Here is a 20127-nt window from a genome sequence, read left to right on the forward strand (position 1 = left end):
TTAAAATAGCGATAAAAAAAAGTTCCTGTATTATTACTTTGAATATGTTTGCAAACGCCCTGCTGTGCTATTAGCTGTTAGTCATGTATCAATTGTGTTTTGGCTTGCTACTTGTTTGGCATTTCAATTGTGCATTTATAGATTGTATTTTTGTATGTTACAGTTATGGCACGCATACAGCACATGCACGTCACAGAAAGCTTCACTGAAGCAAGAAAAGTAAGCCTTGTGTATGGAATTGTCTTTGTTTCACTGGCTGCCTGGCAGCATACAGTCACGTGTTGTGAGGACAGCACAAGGCTTGCAAGTCAAAAAGTTTGCCCACCCGTGCTGCACCCCCATCCAGGTCCTCCCAGAGAGTTTCTAGTTTCCTTTTTGGTTGGTGCATTTAAGTGCCAGATAAACTTCTGTTAGCCTCCTTGCTGTTATCAGAGCTTTTCTTCTACGTTTGCTCTGTCGGCCGCCCTCAGGTGTGTTCGCCAGAGCGACGAGAGCCACTTCCAGCTTCCCGCTTCCCGCCGCAGCTAATGCGAGGCCTTGCCGCTCATTCCCGCCATCCTTCGCTCTCTCCAGGCGTTCGGTGTGTGTGTGTGTGTGTGGTGTGTGCGGCGGTGCGTGCCTAATGGCCTCACGTGTGGCCTGTTTTCAAGCTTTGCTAGCAGAACGCTCGGGCGGCACGGGGCCGTTTGTTTGGTGTGGCGGGACAATTAGAGGATGAAGGCAGGCGATGTGAGGGCGGGGGGGGGGGGGGGGGGGGGGGGGGGGGGGGGTAGGTATCACATCCAGCCCTTAACCTCAGCGCTATGGATCGATGGATGCCGGACCCGGAGGGGGGAGCAGGATTGCTGATGAGGGAGGAATCCTTTAGAAAGGCCACTTTCTTTTGTTGCTCTCACTTCACTTTTCCATCATTCCTGCCCTCCGCTTGAAAGCTGCATTTTTCTCCTGGTGTATGCGTGCGTGCGTGTGCATGCGTGCGTGCGTACGTGTGTGTGAAAGACGTGGCACTTAATGGACTCAGCTATGTGAAACAAGCCCCCCTGGTTAATTACCTCACCAAGGCTCTGGCCTTTCTGCAGCCATTCATTCCCACTCAGCACTGACCACTCCTGCATTTCACCATGTGTGTGTGTGTGTGTGTGTGTGTGCATGCGAGTGTGTGTGTGTGGGTGTGTGTGTGTGCATGCGAGTGTGTGTGTGTGTGTGTGTGCGCATGCAAGTGTGTGTGTGTGTGTGTGTGTGCGCATGCAAGTGTGTGTGTGCATGCGAGTGTGTGTGTGTGTGTGTGTGCATGCGAGTGTGTGTGTGTGTGTGTGTGTCGTCGGTCTAATCCTCTAAAGTCGCATCAGATGGCGCGGCTAAAAACAAGTGTTTTGTTGCGGCTGGTGCACAAATGCAGCAGGCTGAGTGCGGCTGGAGGCGGCGTGCTAACAAAGACGCGCTAAAGCTGCCGTCGGCTATTTCGGGAGTGCAAGGCTGCAACGGTGCACTTCCCGAATAAGCTCTCATTCATGCGGCGATTAGCATTGAGAGCGAGCTGTAGAGGCGACAATGGCGACCGGGCCGGCGCAGATTTGACAAAATTGTCCCTGCGCTTGAGTGAATGAATGAATGAAAGATTGAATGATGTAAAAACATGCTTTGGATTTTCAATACAAATGTGCAACGTGTGTGTTTGTGCGTCAAAGTAAGGTTGAGTGTGCGAAAATAAATTGTGTGAACAATCTTGTGCTCACAGGATAATTGGGACAAAGAATACGGTGAGGTGAAAGTTGACTCATTTTCGTATTTTTGGCAAACACCTTACAAAGATGTGAACAGTCCAGAATTTTTGAAGATCTTATAAATGACAGTAGATCATTCCTTTTACGGGGGGCTACCTTCCGGGAGCACCAGCAAATGAGGAAAAAAAACACAAGTAATTTTACAAAAATACGTTGACGTTCTCCTCCGTTTTCATCTCAACATTTGCAATAAAAGTGAGTGTTGTAATTATTAGATTAGATTCAGCTCCGGAGCCCTCCACTTCTCTCTCAATGGCCATCGCTCACTCGCCACACAACCCAGGTTTAATCCCTAGGGTGTAGCTAAGATAACTATGGTGCGTTCGAGGACCATCGAACAAAATGCAAACTCTTGACACTTGATGAAAAAACATGAGCAATGAAGACATAAGCAGTGGAACACCTATGCTGTACATTTTACCAGCGTTTTTAAACACACATTTTGGACTGAAAGCAATTTTGCGGGGCCGTGAATGCTGAATCTGAAATGTGCAGGGCCATTTTGTTTTTGATTCAGGGAAATAAATACAGTCGTCCCTCGTTTATAGCGGTTAATTGGTTCCGGACCCGACCGCGCTGAATGAATTTCCGTGATATTCAGGATTCAATGTTAACAAATGGAATATTGCCATAGTGAGAGCATAGCTAGCCCGTTTATGACTTTCTAAATACGATTTTCAACATTATTAAAGCCCCGTAGACATAAAGTAACACCCCTAGAGTCACCTTTACACTTCTATTATTCGTTGTTTACAACACATTGTGCAACTCCTGTGCTGCAGGGCCTGGGGACGGCTGCTAGCTAGTGAGTTAACAGTTAGCCTCAAATTTATGCCTTCTAAAGTTACAAAAAAAGCTTTCCACTTCCACACGGAAGGGGAGGAGAAGGTTTTTGTCACTCTATCATGTGGGACATGCCATGGTTGACTTCATGACTTCATGCAGTGTTAAGGTAATGTCATGTAAGCTAATGTGTCACTGTTTAGTGTCGTCTAGTGGCCAGAATACTACGTACCACTTGTATTTCAATATACTGTATTTGGACTAATAATAGACTAGTCTACCACCAAACAGCCATCATTTATTCATTCATTTCTGAAAAAAGGCGCTGTACAATAGGAAAGGCGGGCACTGCAGGATCTCAGTCCTTACAGCAAAGTGTCTTACTTGTGTTTTTCTTGCTGACTGTGCTCCCAACTCCTCTGACATCATCAAGCAGCTCCTCCCTTGTCACTGCGGGCTGCTCCCTCACTTTCTTGCAACCATCCGTACCCCACCAGGTGAAATGTTGCATGGTGCGATTGATAATCCTGTCCCTGAGCTCAGCTCTTTGGTCTTGTTAGTCTGACAGGTGTCTTTTATCCACAGCATGACTTTAGATTAGGAGTACTTTCTTAAAGGCGCAGGCCTCATTTGTGTGTTTCATGGACACATAACTGGTGGCATTCTGGTTGGTAGGGGGATCAAATACTTATTTTTTGCAATGTATGTGCCGCCGTGTGTTTTGTTGCTGTTCCCTTTTGGCCAATCAAAGTGTTGTATTCATCTCGTGCTAACATTTGAACCAGAAAGAAAAATAAATGAAACTATCCTTGCTGTCTGTGAAAGCGGTTCTTGATGTGGGGGTGTTTATGAAGTCCACCTAAGTGACTGAAGGTCCTAAATTACATTTTCACACTCACAAAGAAGATGTTTTTTTTTATGATTAAAGCTCGAACATTAACGTCCTCTGGCCTCGTCTTCCCGGCTTCCTGCAAAGAAGGCGAGCGTTGCGATTAGCGCGGCCTGCCGTGACTCGATAACGCGGCGGCGCCACTCCGAGGGCGCCATGTTTTTCTATCTGGCGGAAGCACGTGTGACCCACCGGCGAAAAGCTGCCAGGCGGTTGCCACAACACGTCGGCTCAGGAAAATGATCCGCAGTAGTGAATCGGAGCACACATGCACGGAGGTCAGTCTGTTTGGATGAGAATGTGCATCATCATCATCATCATCACCACCACCGCTGCAATCATTTGGATGCAAATGAAACGCTCCTCAAGTGGACTTTTGGTCTCCAGTAGCAAGTTTGCTGGGTTAGCAGCTTGATGGAGGGGCGCCTCCCTGCTTCTTTTCATCTCCTCAGCAAAGTGCTATTTCCATTTCAAGATTGCCTTTGTGAGAGCATCCAATTACGCTGGAAAGCACACATTGATTCTGTCTGAGCTCAACAGTTTTCTGCATTTAGGACAATTCCAGGAGGCTTTCCTCGTCTCCGAGTGCCCGCTGAGACCAGTCCAAGACCCCATTCCGGCAGTGACAGTCAGCAGTTTTTGAGGTGACCCCCAGGGTCAAGGTTGCGTTTTCATGGCGATCATTAGGAGTCTTCTCCACCAGGAAGAAGGAGCTCCAGCTTCAAAGTGAGGTGCGCCCATTTTGCTCAGAAAGCACATTCTTGTCGGGGAAGCCAAGGGAAGGAAGGAAGAGTGGCATCTCGACCCAACCTGACTCCTTTGAAGACGGCTCGCCTCCACCATCGCGCTCGGGCCAGGAAGCCCAGCCCTCTCCTTCCTCGCCGCACCGAGCAGGTGAGGGGGGGGTCACGTATGTGTTTAGAAGGAAGCCTTCTATCACTCCTTTATCCGGCCAATCAGCAGTATTCCCAAGCCTCCTTCACCTCTTCCGCCGCTCCGCAACACCTCAACTTTCTTCTTTTTGAAGCTTAAAATGTCAAGAATGTCTCCAACTTTTCTTTTGTTTGTTAAGCACCAGTCGGCGTGATTTGACACTTCCATCAGCGTTTGCTTCTGCGGCAGTCGCACTGAAAGCGTGGAATAAAAGTGAATATTGTTAATATGTAGCGTGAGCTTCCTGTGTGAGAGCCAAACTAATCCTTGCGCTCTTTCCCGCCATGCTTGGATAAACACGGACCATCTCTGACTTCTTTTTGTTTATATCCTTGAGACCGCAGCCAAACCTTGACTGTACTTTTTTCCTTTTGAAGATCTCCGCCGCGGATTACGCCGCTCCTAATTGACTCAATTATCCCATCCAGTCCGAGTTTGGAGAAGTAAAGTGTGGCTCGTGAGGATTTCCCGGGCATTAAGTCGTCATGGCGGGTAGCTAGCAGGCCGGCGTATTTACCGGCCCATCCTGCCTTGATCCGGCCCCTAATGCAGGTATCAATCTCCACCTCGCAATATGGCGGCTGTCATCTCTGCTTAGGCCGCTCTCCTGATGAAATTGTCCAAAACTCCGCCGATCAATCAGGCTTGCCGGCGGATTGATTTTCTCTCACTTTGCCCGTCTTCTCTTTTTCCCGCCACCCCCCGATGTTTGTGGACGTAAGACAAATGTCACGCTGAGGCTAAAAGAAAAGCTCCACCCCAAAACCCATCACGTCTTCGTCCAAACATTCCTGCTTGTCCACGTCGTCCTTTCCATCTGTTGTTGCTCTGCGATGCCTCCTCATGGCGGGCAGGTCGGCCCCCCGCTTCCCTCACTGACACTTGACAGCCCGACGAATCAACACCCCCATGCAATCACCCCCACCCCCCACCTCCCATTTCTATGTGCCTCACGACTTTAATGAAATATTCACAGGTCAGTGGTTCCCTGAGAAATGATGGGGGTCAGTCAATTGCTTTTCAGCAAGTAATTTTCTCCCCTTCAGACGGCCCTGCTTGTCGTGTTGACAGTCATTAGCGCGAGGAGGAAGGCCGGATCGAAGCACCACCGTGACACGTGTCTGACAGTGGCGCTCTTTAGCCGCTTAGCCTTCATTTCCCGACACCTTCCACACGGTTTGTGCAGCCTCATAAAAAAATAACACAGCTATTTTATTTTAGCTTTCATGCCCCGTGCGCTTCCGGCCCGCTCGATTCCGACAAGTTAACAGCCCCCCTCCCCCCATCTCCCGTGCTTCACTTTGAAGACAGTGCCGTGAAAAGCCAATCAAAAGACACACTTCAGATTTGGCGGTGGGTGATTAGAGCTCCGGAAACGGCGAGGAAAGTTTAGCCAAGGCTCTGCTTTCTTTATGACTGGGCCTGACCTTTAAAGATATTCCCATTGGACGTGATGGATGAGCACGGCCAGGACCGAGACTCTGCTTATTAACAGAGTTCGCACGCCTCCTTTAAACAAGCTGCCGTCCCATACTTGCTGCTCTGGACCGACATGAGCTTTGCTTGTACAGAAAACAAATGAATAAATAGTTTAGAGCAGGTGGAAGATAACCTCTTAAACCATAAGAGGGGCGTTTTGATTAAAAACGACACATCCAAAATAAATAAGACGTACATGGATGGTATTAAAGTAAAGGGGAAGACTTTGGTGGTTTCTGTAGATGTTTGTTTTTTCATATTTGCTACTGGATGAGAGTAAATGAAGCTGCTCGTCCAGTGAATTTTATCAGTAGAGGATAATCGTACCAATGGAACAGCTAAGTCTTAGCTTTCAAACACTGCCTTTGTTGCATTAGTCTTTTTCTAAGTGACATTTTTGATAACATATGCTGGTCTTGGATTGTTTACTTCAATTGGACATTTGCCCATTTAAGTGCCTGTGCTTTGAATTGCCTTCTGTTTTCAAAAAATGTTTTGTTGAGCTTCCTGCTGGAAAAACCACGTGTGGTTTGTCGCATGTCCAGTAGAGCCCCGCCAGCGAATGACGAAAATCCGCGAGTAATTGATACGGCACAGAGGTCACTCCTCCCCCTCCAAACCCTCCCACTCGCTGTTGTCGGATCAACATTTGCCATAAGTGAGTGTTGTAATTTTTAGATTAGCATGCAACTATGGTGCGTTCAAGGACTGCCGAACAAAGTGTAAGATCTCAGTGCTTGAAATAAAAACATTGTCAGTGCAGCAGAAAGACAAACATTTTAAAATTGTGGGCTGGCACATGAATACTGTATATTATAATAATAAGAATAAGAATAATAACTTCAGGTGAACGAGGTGTGTTTTTTTGGGGGGGGGAAATGTTTTTTAGCCTAAAATCTGATAATTGTGCAAATGCTGAATGGCAAATGTGCAAGGATTTGCTGTATAGCTTTCATGTTTGATGACTTATGTGTCTTGAACAGCAGCACACATGAAATGTACAATGACAAACACGCCACGACTGATTTTCAACATACTTACTGGACTTTTTGTTTTTGTGTGCTGAAATAAATCTTCTGTTACTTTAAGGAAGTGAGGATGCCCAAGCACGGTGGTTGCTGCTGGATATGCTGTCTACCTTGAATTATCTCATTTATTTGTTTTCCAAACACTTCACACGTGGACGTTAGCATGGAACTCTTGGGATGTGACGGCAATGCTTGAAATGAGCTCGCCGTTGGCCTTATGTGGCACGTCTCCACTTCCTGCTTGCTCCAACTTTTGTTTGTAATTCTGATGTGTCGGGCTGATTAATTGGAAAGGAAAGCGTTGCGCTTCCGGCCCTCCCTCCTCTCATTTCTCCCGTTTGATTCCCGCCACCGAGGGGGCAGATGTTTGCGAGGAGGCCGCCGTTTCAAAACCGGTTTGATCTTGTTTGGATTTTCATAAACACGATTGGAATGTGAGCTGCCGTCCTCTGCATTACTGTACGTGTGTGTGTGTGTGTGTGTGTGTGTGTGTGTGTGTGTGTGTGTGTGTGTGTGCTGATGGTGCATGTAAACACAGGCCCTGCTGTGCATCACCATTACAGCTTGTGTCAACATGCAAACATTGCGCCGCATCAATCAACATGCGCAGAGCTATTACGTTAAAAGCCTATTTGCCAGACGTATCCCTCGCCAAGATGGCCTCTCGCGGTGGGAGGAGCCGGCGTATCGGCAGGCTTATTGATTGATTGATGGTCTCGGGTGACTTGGGGATTGATCCGGCTTGCCAATGAGCTACGAGCGCTTTCCTGGCCAGAGGACACGCAGCACACTCTCACACAAGGCTTCTAATGAGAATTCTCAGACTTATTCTTAACCGCACGCCGTGTACGCATTACTCATTGCTATCTGAGCTAGTTGTTTCGGGGAGGGGGGGCAGTGGTGGTGGTGCAAAGGTGCAGTAGGTTTACATGAAAAAAATACAAATTGCAATTCTTGTAACACACAGACGATTTGATTGGAAACCAGATTCGTCTTACATGTTTCACTTTCATCCATGCACCATCAGGGTATTTGTATTGTATCGTGTAGTATTGTATGGTATTTCTACTTTCATCCATGCATCATCAGGGTATTTGTATTGTATCGTGTAGTATTGTAGGGTTTTTCTACTTTCATCCATGCACCATCAGGGTATTTGTATTGTATCGTGTAGTATTGTAGGGTTTTTCTACTTTCATCCATGCATCATCAGGGTATTTGTATTGTATCGTGTAGTATTGTATGGTATTTCTACTTTCATCCATGCATCATCAGGGTATTTGTATTGTATCGTGTAGTATTGTATGGTATTTCTACTTTCATCCATGCATCATCAGGGTATTTGTATTGTATCGTGTAGTATTGTATGGTGTTTCTGCCCGTGCACCAGTCGACTAATGGTGCGACATGAACATTCCACTCACAAGAAAAGAAGACGAAGTGTGTTTACGCCAACAAGGACACAAATTAAAGTGGTAGAAGATGGAATAAGTCAATATTTTTTAAATATATGGAGAAAACATGAACCTACTTGTTTACCAGTGACAGTTAGAATACGTGACATGAATCCCGTTGTATAGAAATGTATCAAACTGCCATATCTTAACTCCAAAACTTCATTTTTGTATTGGAAATGGAATGAAAATGTGTATTTGGTTAGTCAAAAGTGGAAAGTGGACAACAACAATAATGGCAGTCGAATATTAAATAATAAATGATTAGATTGTCTGTATATACTGTAACAATTTAAACATTCTCTCATCCATCCATCCAAAAGAAATCACTGTGTAGTGGAAAATATTTTTTTATTATTTGTTTTATTTAATTATGTAAATTTTTTAATTAGGTATATATATTTTTAAGATTTAAAAAATTAGTGTTTTTAAAGGTTCAAAGCAATCCATCAATCTATTGAATCCACTCTACCTTTACGTACGTTTCCCTGACTATACTTGGTCATTTGAAGTAGTTAAAGTATAGTAGACGCTGCAGGAGCAGTCAGTGTTTATTATTATTTTTTATGAGTATCAGCGTAACCACAAGAGGCAAAGCAGATGTCACTTAAAGACACATTAAAGCCTCGTATGACAGCTAAACTCACATTAGAGACTTGGAGAAGGTGCATATCTTCACATAGAAGAAACACTGTTTTAGTGCACGTGCTGCATGTGTTCTTTTATATGAAAGCATCCAGTGAGTCTCGTGGCTGTGTCCTCGTGGTGAGGACTCTCTCACGGCGCCGCCAGCTCGTTAAAAGTGCATCATGCGTGCACGTGCACAGATGAATGCGGCGCGAGGCCATCCCTCAAAGTGCTGGGAATAATTAGAGTCAGGCTTCCAACAGAATGGCCGTGTCACCGGAGGAAATTGTATTTTTATTTACTGTGTCGGGCCTCCCTCACGCTCGGGCCCTCGTCTGCGTCCTAAAGGTGCTGTCAGCGGCGCCGTGATGCATCTCTTGCGTTTGTATTGCCGTGCCTTTCCACGTGTGGCCGCGCTCCATTCTTTACCCGCACCTGGCATTTGTATTCCGTTGCTGACTTCTGCGGGTTCACACTCATCTCACAAGTCGGGGAAAAAGAAGCACTGCAGAAGAATGTCAGAACCCCAATGACGTTTTTTTTTATTACTATTGGGTCGGTGTGTCATTAAAATGAAATCAGTGAAGGCGTCTGATGTGCTATTATTTCAATGAAAATGATGGATTTATTTATTAGGGGTGTCGCCAGATGAAACAAATTGGGTCTTTGAGAATAAGAAGGGATGGGATTTTAACGTTACTTTTAAGAAAAGTACAATGAAAAAATATCAATTATATGACAACATATTGCAATCTACTGATTTCATTTCTACTACGTTACACTGCTCGCGGCCCCGCCTCCCCCCACCGAGATAAGGAGACCGTATGACTGAGAAGAGGGCTCACTCCGTTCATGCCGTTGCGCCCAGGTGCTGAAACTAATGCACAGAGTGAAGCCTCTTCCTGCCTGAGGAACACATCATTTATTGTGTGAGTAATGAATTGCATTTATTACCGTCCCAGGCCTCGTGCCCACAAGACATTTATTTTCGGAGCAAGAAATGTTGTCATGTTTTAATCTCGCGAGATCTTGAGACACAAGATTTTATGACCACCCTATTTATGTATTGTCCCCCCCCAATGTAATGGTAGGGATAGACTGGTAAGGCAGGTGCCAGGCCTCAATCCAGTTGAAGGGATTTAATTAGAGGAAATAAATGGAGTGTGTCCACAAAGTGTTGGCTTGTCCGCATTTAGTAGATTCTTTTTTCTTGTTTACCTTTCGCCAGAAGGAGCGTTTGTTTATGAAGGAGCGCTTGAATCTAATAAAGCCCGAAGGCGGGAGCGGCGCGCTCTGCAGGCCGGTAATGCAAACAATCCAATTTGGTGTGTGTGAGCGCTGCGCCGGCATGTAGGAATGGGATTATTATCTGAAATGGGCCCAGCAGGTGTTGCCGTGATACAGTGTCATCTCAGAGGGGGGCGGGGTGGGGGTGGAGGGTGCTTAAACTCCCAAAGATGCTTTTAAGAGGAGCATCTAACGAGCGCTGCCCGTTAGCATCATCGCTGCCACACTAACTTCCTGTTGGGAGTCGTTCGTCTTGCTGGAGGGAAACACTGCAGTGGTCAGCCGCTACCACTTTTCCAACACCTGCTTCCTTTTCCGATACAACCTACCCAACCCCATCCCCCAAAGCTCACCCTTTCTTCCCAGAGGGACGTACATGCATTATTCAGGACGAGAACACACTCACACACCCACGCTTGCAATGATTCACCAGACGGCCCCCCCATCCCCATAGAGGGAATCATTGGCAAGCGACAGGGACTCCACAAGATCGCTGCTTCCTATAATTGGAGCGAGTGGCGTGCAGGAGTTTGTGGGAGTGCTGCCTCAGCGATCGGGCGTTCAAAGAGCCGTTCAGCAGTGTCAACGTTAGCTCGCTCGTTAGCCGCCACAGTTTTGAGACCGGTGCGCTGACTTCGCATCCGTGAGACAGAATCTGAGCGGTGCCGAAGCGCTCCCTTCTTCCCGAGATCAGCGATTTATGTGCGAGTTTTCCCAAGCTTTCAGGAATTACCGGCGCTCCATCACGGATAATCACAGCTAATAAGGCTTCTCATTAAGGAGACGAGGATCACGGGTCATTAATATTGTTAATATCTTCTCCTCTTCGCTCCCGTCCATCTCCCGGCCCGCCTGAGGGGAGTGGAAACAAGAGCGGAGACGACGGTGATGAAACGATTGTGATGAATCAAAGTTATCTCTCAAATCTTAATAAGTGGAGTTTAAGTCTGATTAGATGAGCTTTGGATGGCTTCAAAGAATCCCGCCCAACTTGTCCCTCCCCCCCTGCACCAATCAGGAATGACGAATGCAAGACCGGGCACCTGTTCTCCATCCTGGCGCCCCGGTGGGAGGGGTCCATCTCGGTGACGGGGTGGTAATGAGAGTGGCACGCTCCCCTCATTTGCATATGTTTGCCATTGTCACAGCGGTCACGGAATGTCATGTTGGGAATCCTGCATGCCTAAGTAATGACATCTTGTCCCCGCGAGGAGCGGCGCGGCGCGCTGAATTAACATGACAATCAGCTGCTTGGGAGACCAACACTGTCATTTTTTTTACTCGCCAAAGTGTCAAGGTTGGATCATCAATAACTGTTACGCACTTTGTGTTCCCATAAGAAAGTTCTACATTGCAGTTGTGAACAATAAACACAACTACGGAATTGTTTGCACCTGTTCATGAAGGTCAGTAAGTTTCTTCCTGCTAGCTGTTAACAACTTTGCATGTTTTAGATCCCACTACTGCCCTCATGCCGTAAGAATCCACAGCATTTGCATGATAAAATAAGGTAAAAAAAATGAGAGAAACTCTCATGTTCCTCATGAGCTAGACTTTACTCACCACCGGCTTTACTATTAAATCGGGAGGGCACCGGGAAAGAAAGGTCAAATACGGTAGTTTCCCGGTGAAAACGGGAGGCTTTACAGGTGTAACATGCCATATTGCGCCAGGGATCGAACCAGGCCGTCGAGCTAAAAGCTTGGACTTTCAACTTGATGTCTAACGCAACCATTATACTGTCAGGGAGTGCTGCACCTTGCACCTTGCACCTTCCACCTTGTCCGTGTACGTTTTTCTGACCTGAGCACGCCCCGTGGTGGGCAATGCCTTTGCTAGTAATCTTAGTACAATGGTAACTTGGTTTTTGTTCGTCAAAAAACAAATCGTTTTCCTGCATAAAATAGTAAATCCAGTTAAATAATGTCAACAACACCTCAAGACTGAGATTCTTTGTTTGGGCACTTGGTTCCCTGGAATGATATGCGGGAAAATGGACCAGTATGCCCCATGTGATCTTTGGCTGTACGATTAGTGAGACATACCTTTGGGGATTATTTTTGTCGAAAATCAAATCCTACGAAAAGCGAAATGATATGAAACAAGCACAAGTTGCTACTGAAAAAGCAGGTCACATCAAACAGCAGCCAATGGACCAACCCACACGGCTGATGATGTCCAGTTGTAGTGGAACCAAGTTCTGTTCATGGTTCTCTTGTCAAGAGTTAGGAACGCTAGCCATCAAGCTAAATGCTCGGCCTGTCAACTTGATGTCTAAGGCCGCTCTTACGGTGTCAGGGAGTGAGGCTGACCAACACAGCTGCACCAGCTGGCATCCATTATCCATTCCACTGGGATGATCCACCGCCATTTCAAGTGAAAAGATGGAGGATGTAACACATCAGTGGTGTTTTAGTCAAATACTACTAATTCATGTGAAAGACGTGTGATGTTACTGTACATACACGTTATATTCTTTGTGATAAATCCATGCATCAGAAACCCATTTATTGAGTGTGATATTTATTGGCATTTTTGCTCTTGTGACAAATGTCACGCCACCTGGAAAGCCTTCCACAGCAATTGGAAGGCTAAAAGCCCAGTATGATATTTTCTCAGCTTGTTTCTATGAATCCATGGAAGAAATATCGTAAGACGAGTTGACACCCTGTTGAAGCAAAAGTGAACTTTCATGGCAAATATCCCTGCATTGTCACATGACAACCACTCCAAAGTGTTCCCTCGCAGCTCTAGTCAGACGTGAGCTGTCCTATCTAGTCTTTGAATAAAATGACCTGGATGAATAAGAATATTCACAGGCATAAAACAAGGTGATATTTATGGCGACGTTGACCGTGCTAATTAGTCCCACATGTAAATGTGTTATATATAAATATGTGTTATGCAACAAAAGAGACGACAGTCAGCCGTTATGGCGCCGGCAATCCATTCACGTTCAACTGATGGCTTCCTCAGAAGGTCGGGATCCTTATTGGCTGACAACTTTGCTTCTTTTGTCCATGCGTTTGCCATGAGCGGGCGTCTTCATTACACGTCACGAGGGTTCAAAGTGATCCGGTCTTTATTAAACGGCATCTCGCAGCCGGGGGCGTCACTAAGGGCGCCGCCGTCTGCGTGTGAGCATCCGCGGGCGATGTAATGAACAAATCAGCAAGGGACCGAAGAAAATGAACTCTTTCTAACACCGCTCAGTCCAGGGCCCGGCGTGCAAATAAGCTCTCGCCATAACGAAGACAAATCAGGTTAGAGGGGACAGAACGCATGTGACACGTGAAAACGATTAAGTCTCTCAGAGAAGGGCGGTGGAAACCTAAATTGCCTCAAAGACGGCCAGCGTTTCTTCTCATGAATTGATTTTTATACAAATGAGGTGGGAAATGGAAAGACGGGACTTTTCCAGGCAGGGAATGCGAGACCAAACAATAACGGGCTCCTCCCCCAAGCATGAATGCGCTGTGGCGGCGAGGAGGAGCAGGCTTTCGTCGAGGCGGCGGCGCTGTGAATTTGCATTAAATTGGGTTTCTTCTCCTCGTCTGTCTTCCCGCCGGGCTGTAATTGGCGGGTGTGGGGGAGGGAACCCGCCCAAGGTGTTCTGTTGTTGTTTACTACTGGAGTCTCGGCTCACCTTGGAATGGCGCCTCTCGTAATTAGCCGCAGCCTCTGGTGACGTTACCGGGCCGAGTTGCAGGAAGATCATGTGGTCCGCCTAATTAGACGGACCAGACCGCCTTTATTTATGCGCCACTGAGACTAAATGAACACCGGCTGGAAATCATCTCAGGCCGACTCCTCGCCGTGCAAAACAAGACGCTTTCCTGCAGCTCGGATTTCGTTTGTGTTGCGTCAACCGCACGCCGGCCGGCAGGTTTGGACTTGAGAAGGAAGCGATTCTTTGGAGGGAAACAACATCTCAATTTTAGCGTGGTGCTGCTGCTCACTGGCCTCCCATTAAGTAAACTTGTAGAATTAGATGCAATCAGCAGCCGCACTTCCTGCAAAGAAGCTTTGCTGAGAAATGATCCGAGCCGTGAGTAACTGAGCCGGAGCCATAAAGCTGCCCACTCCATCAGCGCCGCCCACCCGCTGCAGCGCAGATTGATCAGCATGCTCCCATTTGAGTGATTTCCCTCCGGATCCAAAGCGGCGCAATTAGTCGCCCGCTGTATTTTGCCTCGGCGCTGACCCGCTACTGCACACATGAGTCAGAGCAGCACTCTGCCAATATGACTTCCTCCTAAGAGCTTCTCTATTTGCACAGCTCGTCTCCTCTTGCCCTCTCGACGCCGCTAAAGAGGATCACGGATCGCTGGCGGCCGGCCAAGCGCTCGCACCTGCCGAGATAGACGAGGCTTTAGCGGCGACACCGAGGTTAGCGCCCGTCAAAGTCTCTCACTCTCTCTCTCTCTCTCTCTCTCTCTGAATGCTGCGATTCGCTCTGAGGCGGAGCGCGGCGCCGGCGAGCTCACTTGACCTCTGAGACTGCTCACGCTTGGAACAAAAAGTCCACTCCAGAAGTCATCTCCTTAAGTGAGAATTCCCAATCCAATTTGACATTAGATGCTGGTGGTGCCACTCTCTGAAGAAAAGGAACGAGATCAATAAAAGTTACTCTTCATATTGGAGACGAGGTTTAGGCGGCAAATTTCAGCGGGTCATGGAGGTGGGAGGGGAAGGTCAAGTGCGGCAGAAAAACCTGTCATGATTCCGTTTCCACATTTGTGTGTAATGAGCAGCAGTCCAGCAGCGTGTGATGTGCCGGTGCATCGTTTTCATCGCGGTCGATTATCTCGACAACAGCGAGGACGAGCTCAACTCCCATCCACAGGCCTTCCCCCTCCTCTGGACGCTCACTTCCAGTTGGATGACTCGTTTGTCACGTACATCAGAGGACGGCAAAGATCACACGAGAGCCAGCGCTACTTAACAAGCCCTGCGCCTTCTTCCTTCTCGTCACTTTCTCCACGCTGCCCTTTCAAAGCGTCTTTCCACGTTGCTGAGCCTCTGTAGTGCCGTAGCTCCGGCTCCTTTTTTCCGCTTGTCCCATTAAAAGCAAACCTCACACCTCCAGGCTGCGCCGTGCAATCTTGTTAGTGCACGGTTTTGTTTTCTGACCTGACCTGCACGGCATGACGGGCAACGCAGCACCTGGCTTTTCGTTATTAATTTGTTCCAAAGGGTCCGTTGAAAACCAAATCGTACAGAAACCAAATCACTTTCTCCCGTAAGAAATTATGTAGACCCAATTAAATAATATTAATAAAACCACAAGACTGAGTCACCAACACGTGGGATTCTTTGTTTGGGCCTTCGTTTTTATGGAATGATATGCGGGAAAGCTGTCTGGTTTGTTACGAGTAATGTTTGGCCGTACGATAAGCGAGACATACGTTTGGCAGTCATTTTTGTTGAAAACCAAATCCTACAGAAATCGAGATCAAATGAAAGCACAAGTCATGAATGGAAAAAAACGGTCACATCAAGACAGCGACACTTGACTGTTCAGCAACCAGTGGACCAGCCCTCATGGTTGATGATGTCCGGTTCTTGTGGAACCAAGTTCTGTTCATGGTTCCCTTGTCAACAGTGCAAGTCTTGTTTACTATTTTCTGGTTCTTTAGCTGGACCAGAAAATTATGAAAAAATGTTCACTGGATGGGTTAAATGTTCATATCAGTACGTAGACGACAATCTAACTGTAAGGAATCCTAGTCTTTAAACTGTGAAAGCAAAAAAGTTAGCATCATTCCTTTGCACAACAACTTTTAAGAGGCTTTTATTGGTTCTGCTGACTGATGGACTTCTACAACCAGCTCCGGATGGCTCCTTCATGTGTTCCGAGCCGTTAAATTGTATCCCTGCAGACTCCAAAACCCAAGAGACAGAGAGGTGGCCCAGACCCCTGTGCCTGGGGTTTGCTGAGAACAACAATGGAACTTTGAGTCCTTTATCTGAAGCAGAGACTTCCTTGCCTCCTACCACTTCTACCAGTTCCCCCAAGGTGTGTTCTGAGGCCAGTGTGAGACCCTTCAGCGGGTCCTTGATATTTATCTTAGGATGATCAATATCAGTTTCTTGACCCCTGTGTCTTTCCTGTCATGATGATTTCCGACGTTCAAGTGTAACAGCGCTCATCCACGCAGTTCAGCCCTGCACACGCCGGGGCTCGAACCGGCAACCACACAACCCCACTGATTGAGGGTTAAGTCAAGCAGCCAATGAGCTACAAGCCAAGGGCTGTCAACTCATTGTCCAGCGCTGCCGTTAAGGCATCAGGGAGTGAGGTTTACACAACATAACATCCGCTACAGAAGGTCCTCCTTCAAGCATCAGGACCACCGCAGTGATGAGGAGGAGTCAAAGAGCTTGATGCTCAACACTTTGTTGTTTCTTGGCTGCTGAGCTTTTGTTTCTTCAGCGTCTTGTTGTTGTTGTTGATGTTGATGATGATGATGATGATGATGATGCTATTCCAGCTTACATTTGGGCATCTCTGAGCTGTCAGGCCAGGAGGTGCATTGCCTTCTGCGGCCACGTTTTGCTTGAAGAAAAAAACAAGCTTTCAAATTGCCGACATCAAGAGCTTCCTTGAATGAGGAAGTGTGTTATATAACGCCGTGACTGGAGGGAGCGGGAAAGTGGAGCACAGGGGTAGATTAAAAAAAGTTTCTGCATAAAGGGGGGTGGGGTGGGGTGGGTAGACTATCATAAAGAAAGAGGAGGCGGGGGGGAGGTCAGGCTGCATGCTAGCCCCCCTCATCCCCCCCTCCCCTCTCAAGGCTTCCTTCCTTTCATTTGGATAATGGAGCATCGCCTTAATTGGCCGAGCGCTTTTTCAGCTGAGGTTTGTTTGCCAACACGTCTGAGCAGAATTATTTCCACTACATTTACAGCACAGCTCTCTCATTAAACACCCCCCCCACCCCCCCACCCCCCCCACCTCCAACAAGACCCCCGCCTGGCCGGGCGGAGTGGGATGTGCTTGAGGAGGCGGCGAGGAATAAAACTAGTTTATCTCCCATCTTGCCGTCCTCAGCCGGCTTGTAAAGGAGGGAAAGTTCTCTTATGGGTGGGGGGCGTTATTGTTTCCCTCCAATCATAAAGCGGCTGCTGTGTGTGTTCTATTCGCACTCGCTCTCTTTTCCCAAAGAATTACGTCCTCCGCTGCCATCGGGTGCATCTTTAAATTTGTCGGCTTGTTATTGGAGTCTGGCGTTATGGTCCCGCCTTGTCGCGGCACAGCACGGCTTTGCTCGTTAGTACGCAATCTACGACCAGAACACACTGAGAGCTGAGCAGTGCGAGTCCATTAGCGGCGCACATCATCATCACGTGCACGGGGGACCCAGACGCTCTTAGCAAACAAGTCGTATTTGCACGCGATGGCGTTTGTGTGTGACACTAAGTGCTTGTTTGTCAGCGCTGGGAAAGTCCCATCAGATCTTCTCCAAACTCTCACTGATGGTTTTGTGTTAGTGCGAGAAGCCTGTTGACTTGAAAGACTATTAGCTGTGTTCCACTCCAGAGGACACGCAGTAAAGAGTCATGAACCAGTCGTTCAAAACTTGCGAGTTTGGGGACTCACAGGTATTAAACTCGTTCACTCACTTCACTCACTTTTGTGTTATTTATTAGTGTAATATCTAATAATATTGCAAAGCTCATTAATAATTCATTTAATTGGGCCAAAACAAAAACAAGCGAGATGGCTGCAGTTTGCACACCCATGCTGCTAATAAGCTGGAAAGACTGTTATTGACTGCTTTTATTGTCTTAAGCCCCTCCCGCTTTCCTAACTACAAAGTGAAGCTATTAAAGTAAAAAAAAAAGAAATAAAAGTAAGCCGCCATCAGGTAGTGACATGTTCAGGCTAAGCAGACTCAGTGGTTGAGGGCAAAGGTTCCAATCAAAGAGCGATCAATGAACGGATCGTTCCTTCTTCTCTGTGTTCATTAGCGCTGATCAAGGGTCTCGCTAACGGGGGGCGACATCTTGTGATGGCTGCTCCTGTGATGCCCTGCTGTCCCGCCTTTAATGGCTGCAAGTCAAACGCTGACTTTCATGTCCTCTAACGTGTGTGTGTGTGTGTGTGTGTCTGGCAGGGTAACCAAGAGGCCGCCAACCCCCCGGAAGCGATGGCCCAGCCCTACACCCCGGCCCAGTACCCCCCGCCCCCACAGAACGGCATCCCCGCCGAGTTCGCCGCGCCGCACCCGCTCCCGACGCCGGACTACAGCGGGCAGAGCCGCGTCCCCGAGCACGCCATGACGCTGTACACGCCCACTCCCACGCACAGCGAGCCGGCGGGCACAGACAGCAGCACGCCCAGCATCACCGCCACCACGACCGCACCGGTCAGTGTCGCTCAGCACCTGCAAACATTCTTCTCCTCCACAGGCCGCCAGCAAGTAAACACCTTTCACTCTTCTTCTCTCCAACGTCAATGTTTGCCTCTCAGCACCTTCTCACCTGTAGGGGGCGCACTAGTGTGTATCTTAGGGCAAAAAAACACTTTGGCCAATATAATACAGTTTTTTGGGTGTCTCTAAAGTCTGAACCCATATAATGTACACATAATAAACGTACATTATACATTAGAATTCATAAATAAAACATGTTATTTATTTTAATTTAACAATTATTTTAAAACGAAAATTAAATAATAAATAATAAAATAAATAATAAATTAAATGATTAAATAATTTAAAAATCAACTAATAAAAACTACATAAGAACTATGTATCATTATTATATGTATGTTAATTATGTTAATATATAATTTATTTAATTTGATTTAAGTTAAGTACATAACTATTTTAAGACTAAAATGATTAAATAATTTTAAAAAAATAATAGCTAATAAAAAATACAAATTTTCATTATTGCTTATTAATTCAATTGAACTTTTAAGTCATTAAAAAAATAAAAACTAACTAATCAACTAAGTCCAAAAAACTAATAAAAAGGAATTTAAAACAACTAAACTAATAAAACTAAATGAAAATACGATATCAGAACTATATATCATTATTATAGTTTTATATTAATTAATATAGAATTTATTATATATCACTAATAGTCAATATTTATACCTCAAGTGTAATAATGTATGATATATATTAATAAAGATGTAATTATTACTTAATACATTATATTTAGAATATAAAAACTCATCAATGAAGTGAATAAACAGAAGAAAATATGTCTATATACTATTTGCTATTTTTATTTACTATATTTATTATCTTAGAAATGTGCCCAAACTTAAGGGACCCTTTGGAATTTTCAGTTCAACTCTTGCATTGAATTGCATTAGATTGTGTACCTAATACAATGAATTGTTTGATCTTTGATATGGAGGGCTTATCTCACATATAGGCTTCAGCTCATTAAAGTTTGAACTGAAGAGTCATGAATAAAACAGATGAAAATATTCTCTATTATTGCATTCAAACGTCATAGCACTAAATGTACACAACACAAACGTGCATTAATGCGTTTCTAGATGCATGCCATGGACTACTTTGCTATTCCAGCAGCACTTAAAGTCACATTATGATTGGAATCTTGTTTTTTTTTTTTTTTTTTTTTTTTTGCAACATTGAACTACTTTTTTGCACGGGAAGCAAAAATGCAGTGCATTAATGGGAGTTACGCAACCACATGGAGGTTAGCTAAACTGGAGTGCAGTGGCGGGGGGGAGGGGATGCAGTAGACATGAATGATTTAGACTCCTCCTGGGGGGTGGGGGGTGCACTAGAGAGAAGCTCCTTCCTGCAACAGGGTGCAAACAGTCATCAAACATCCTGCAAACATCTCCTCTGTGACGTGACAGGAATCTCAGC

General features: G+C 46.2%; 1 protein-coding gene across 18 annotated transcripts in view; it reads left to right on the plus strand.

Annotated features, from left to right (window-relative positions):
- The window catches only part of LOC129171697 (RNA binding protein fox-1 homolog 3-like), a 328221-nt gene that overhangs the window by 254985 nt on the left and 53109 nt on the right, over window positions 1-20127 (plus strand). For 12 of the 18 annotated variants that reach the window (XM_054760615.1, XM_054760602.1, XM_054760598.1 and 9 more), the window contains one exon: window positions 18385-18690. In XM_054760615.1, the coding sequence (XP_054616590.1) occupies window positions 18385-18690 (306 nt within the window). Of the gene's footprint in view, window positions 1-10; window positions 220-18384; window positions 18691-20127 lie in introns of those variants that run through there. The other 6 variants (XM_054760607.1, XM_054760616.1, XM_054760608.1 and 3 more) reach the window with 3 other exon arrangements.

Source organism: Dunckerocampus dactyliophorus, chromosome 18 (assembly GCF_027744805.1).
Source record: "Dunckerocampus dactyliophorus isolate RoL2022-P2 chromosome 18, RoL_Ddac_1.1, whole genome shotgun sequence".
Classification (NCBI taxonomy): Eukaryota; Metazoa; Chordata; class Actinopteri; order Syngnathiformes; family Syngnathidae; genus Dunckerocampus; species Dunckerocampus dactyliophorus.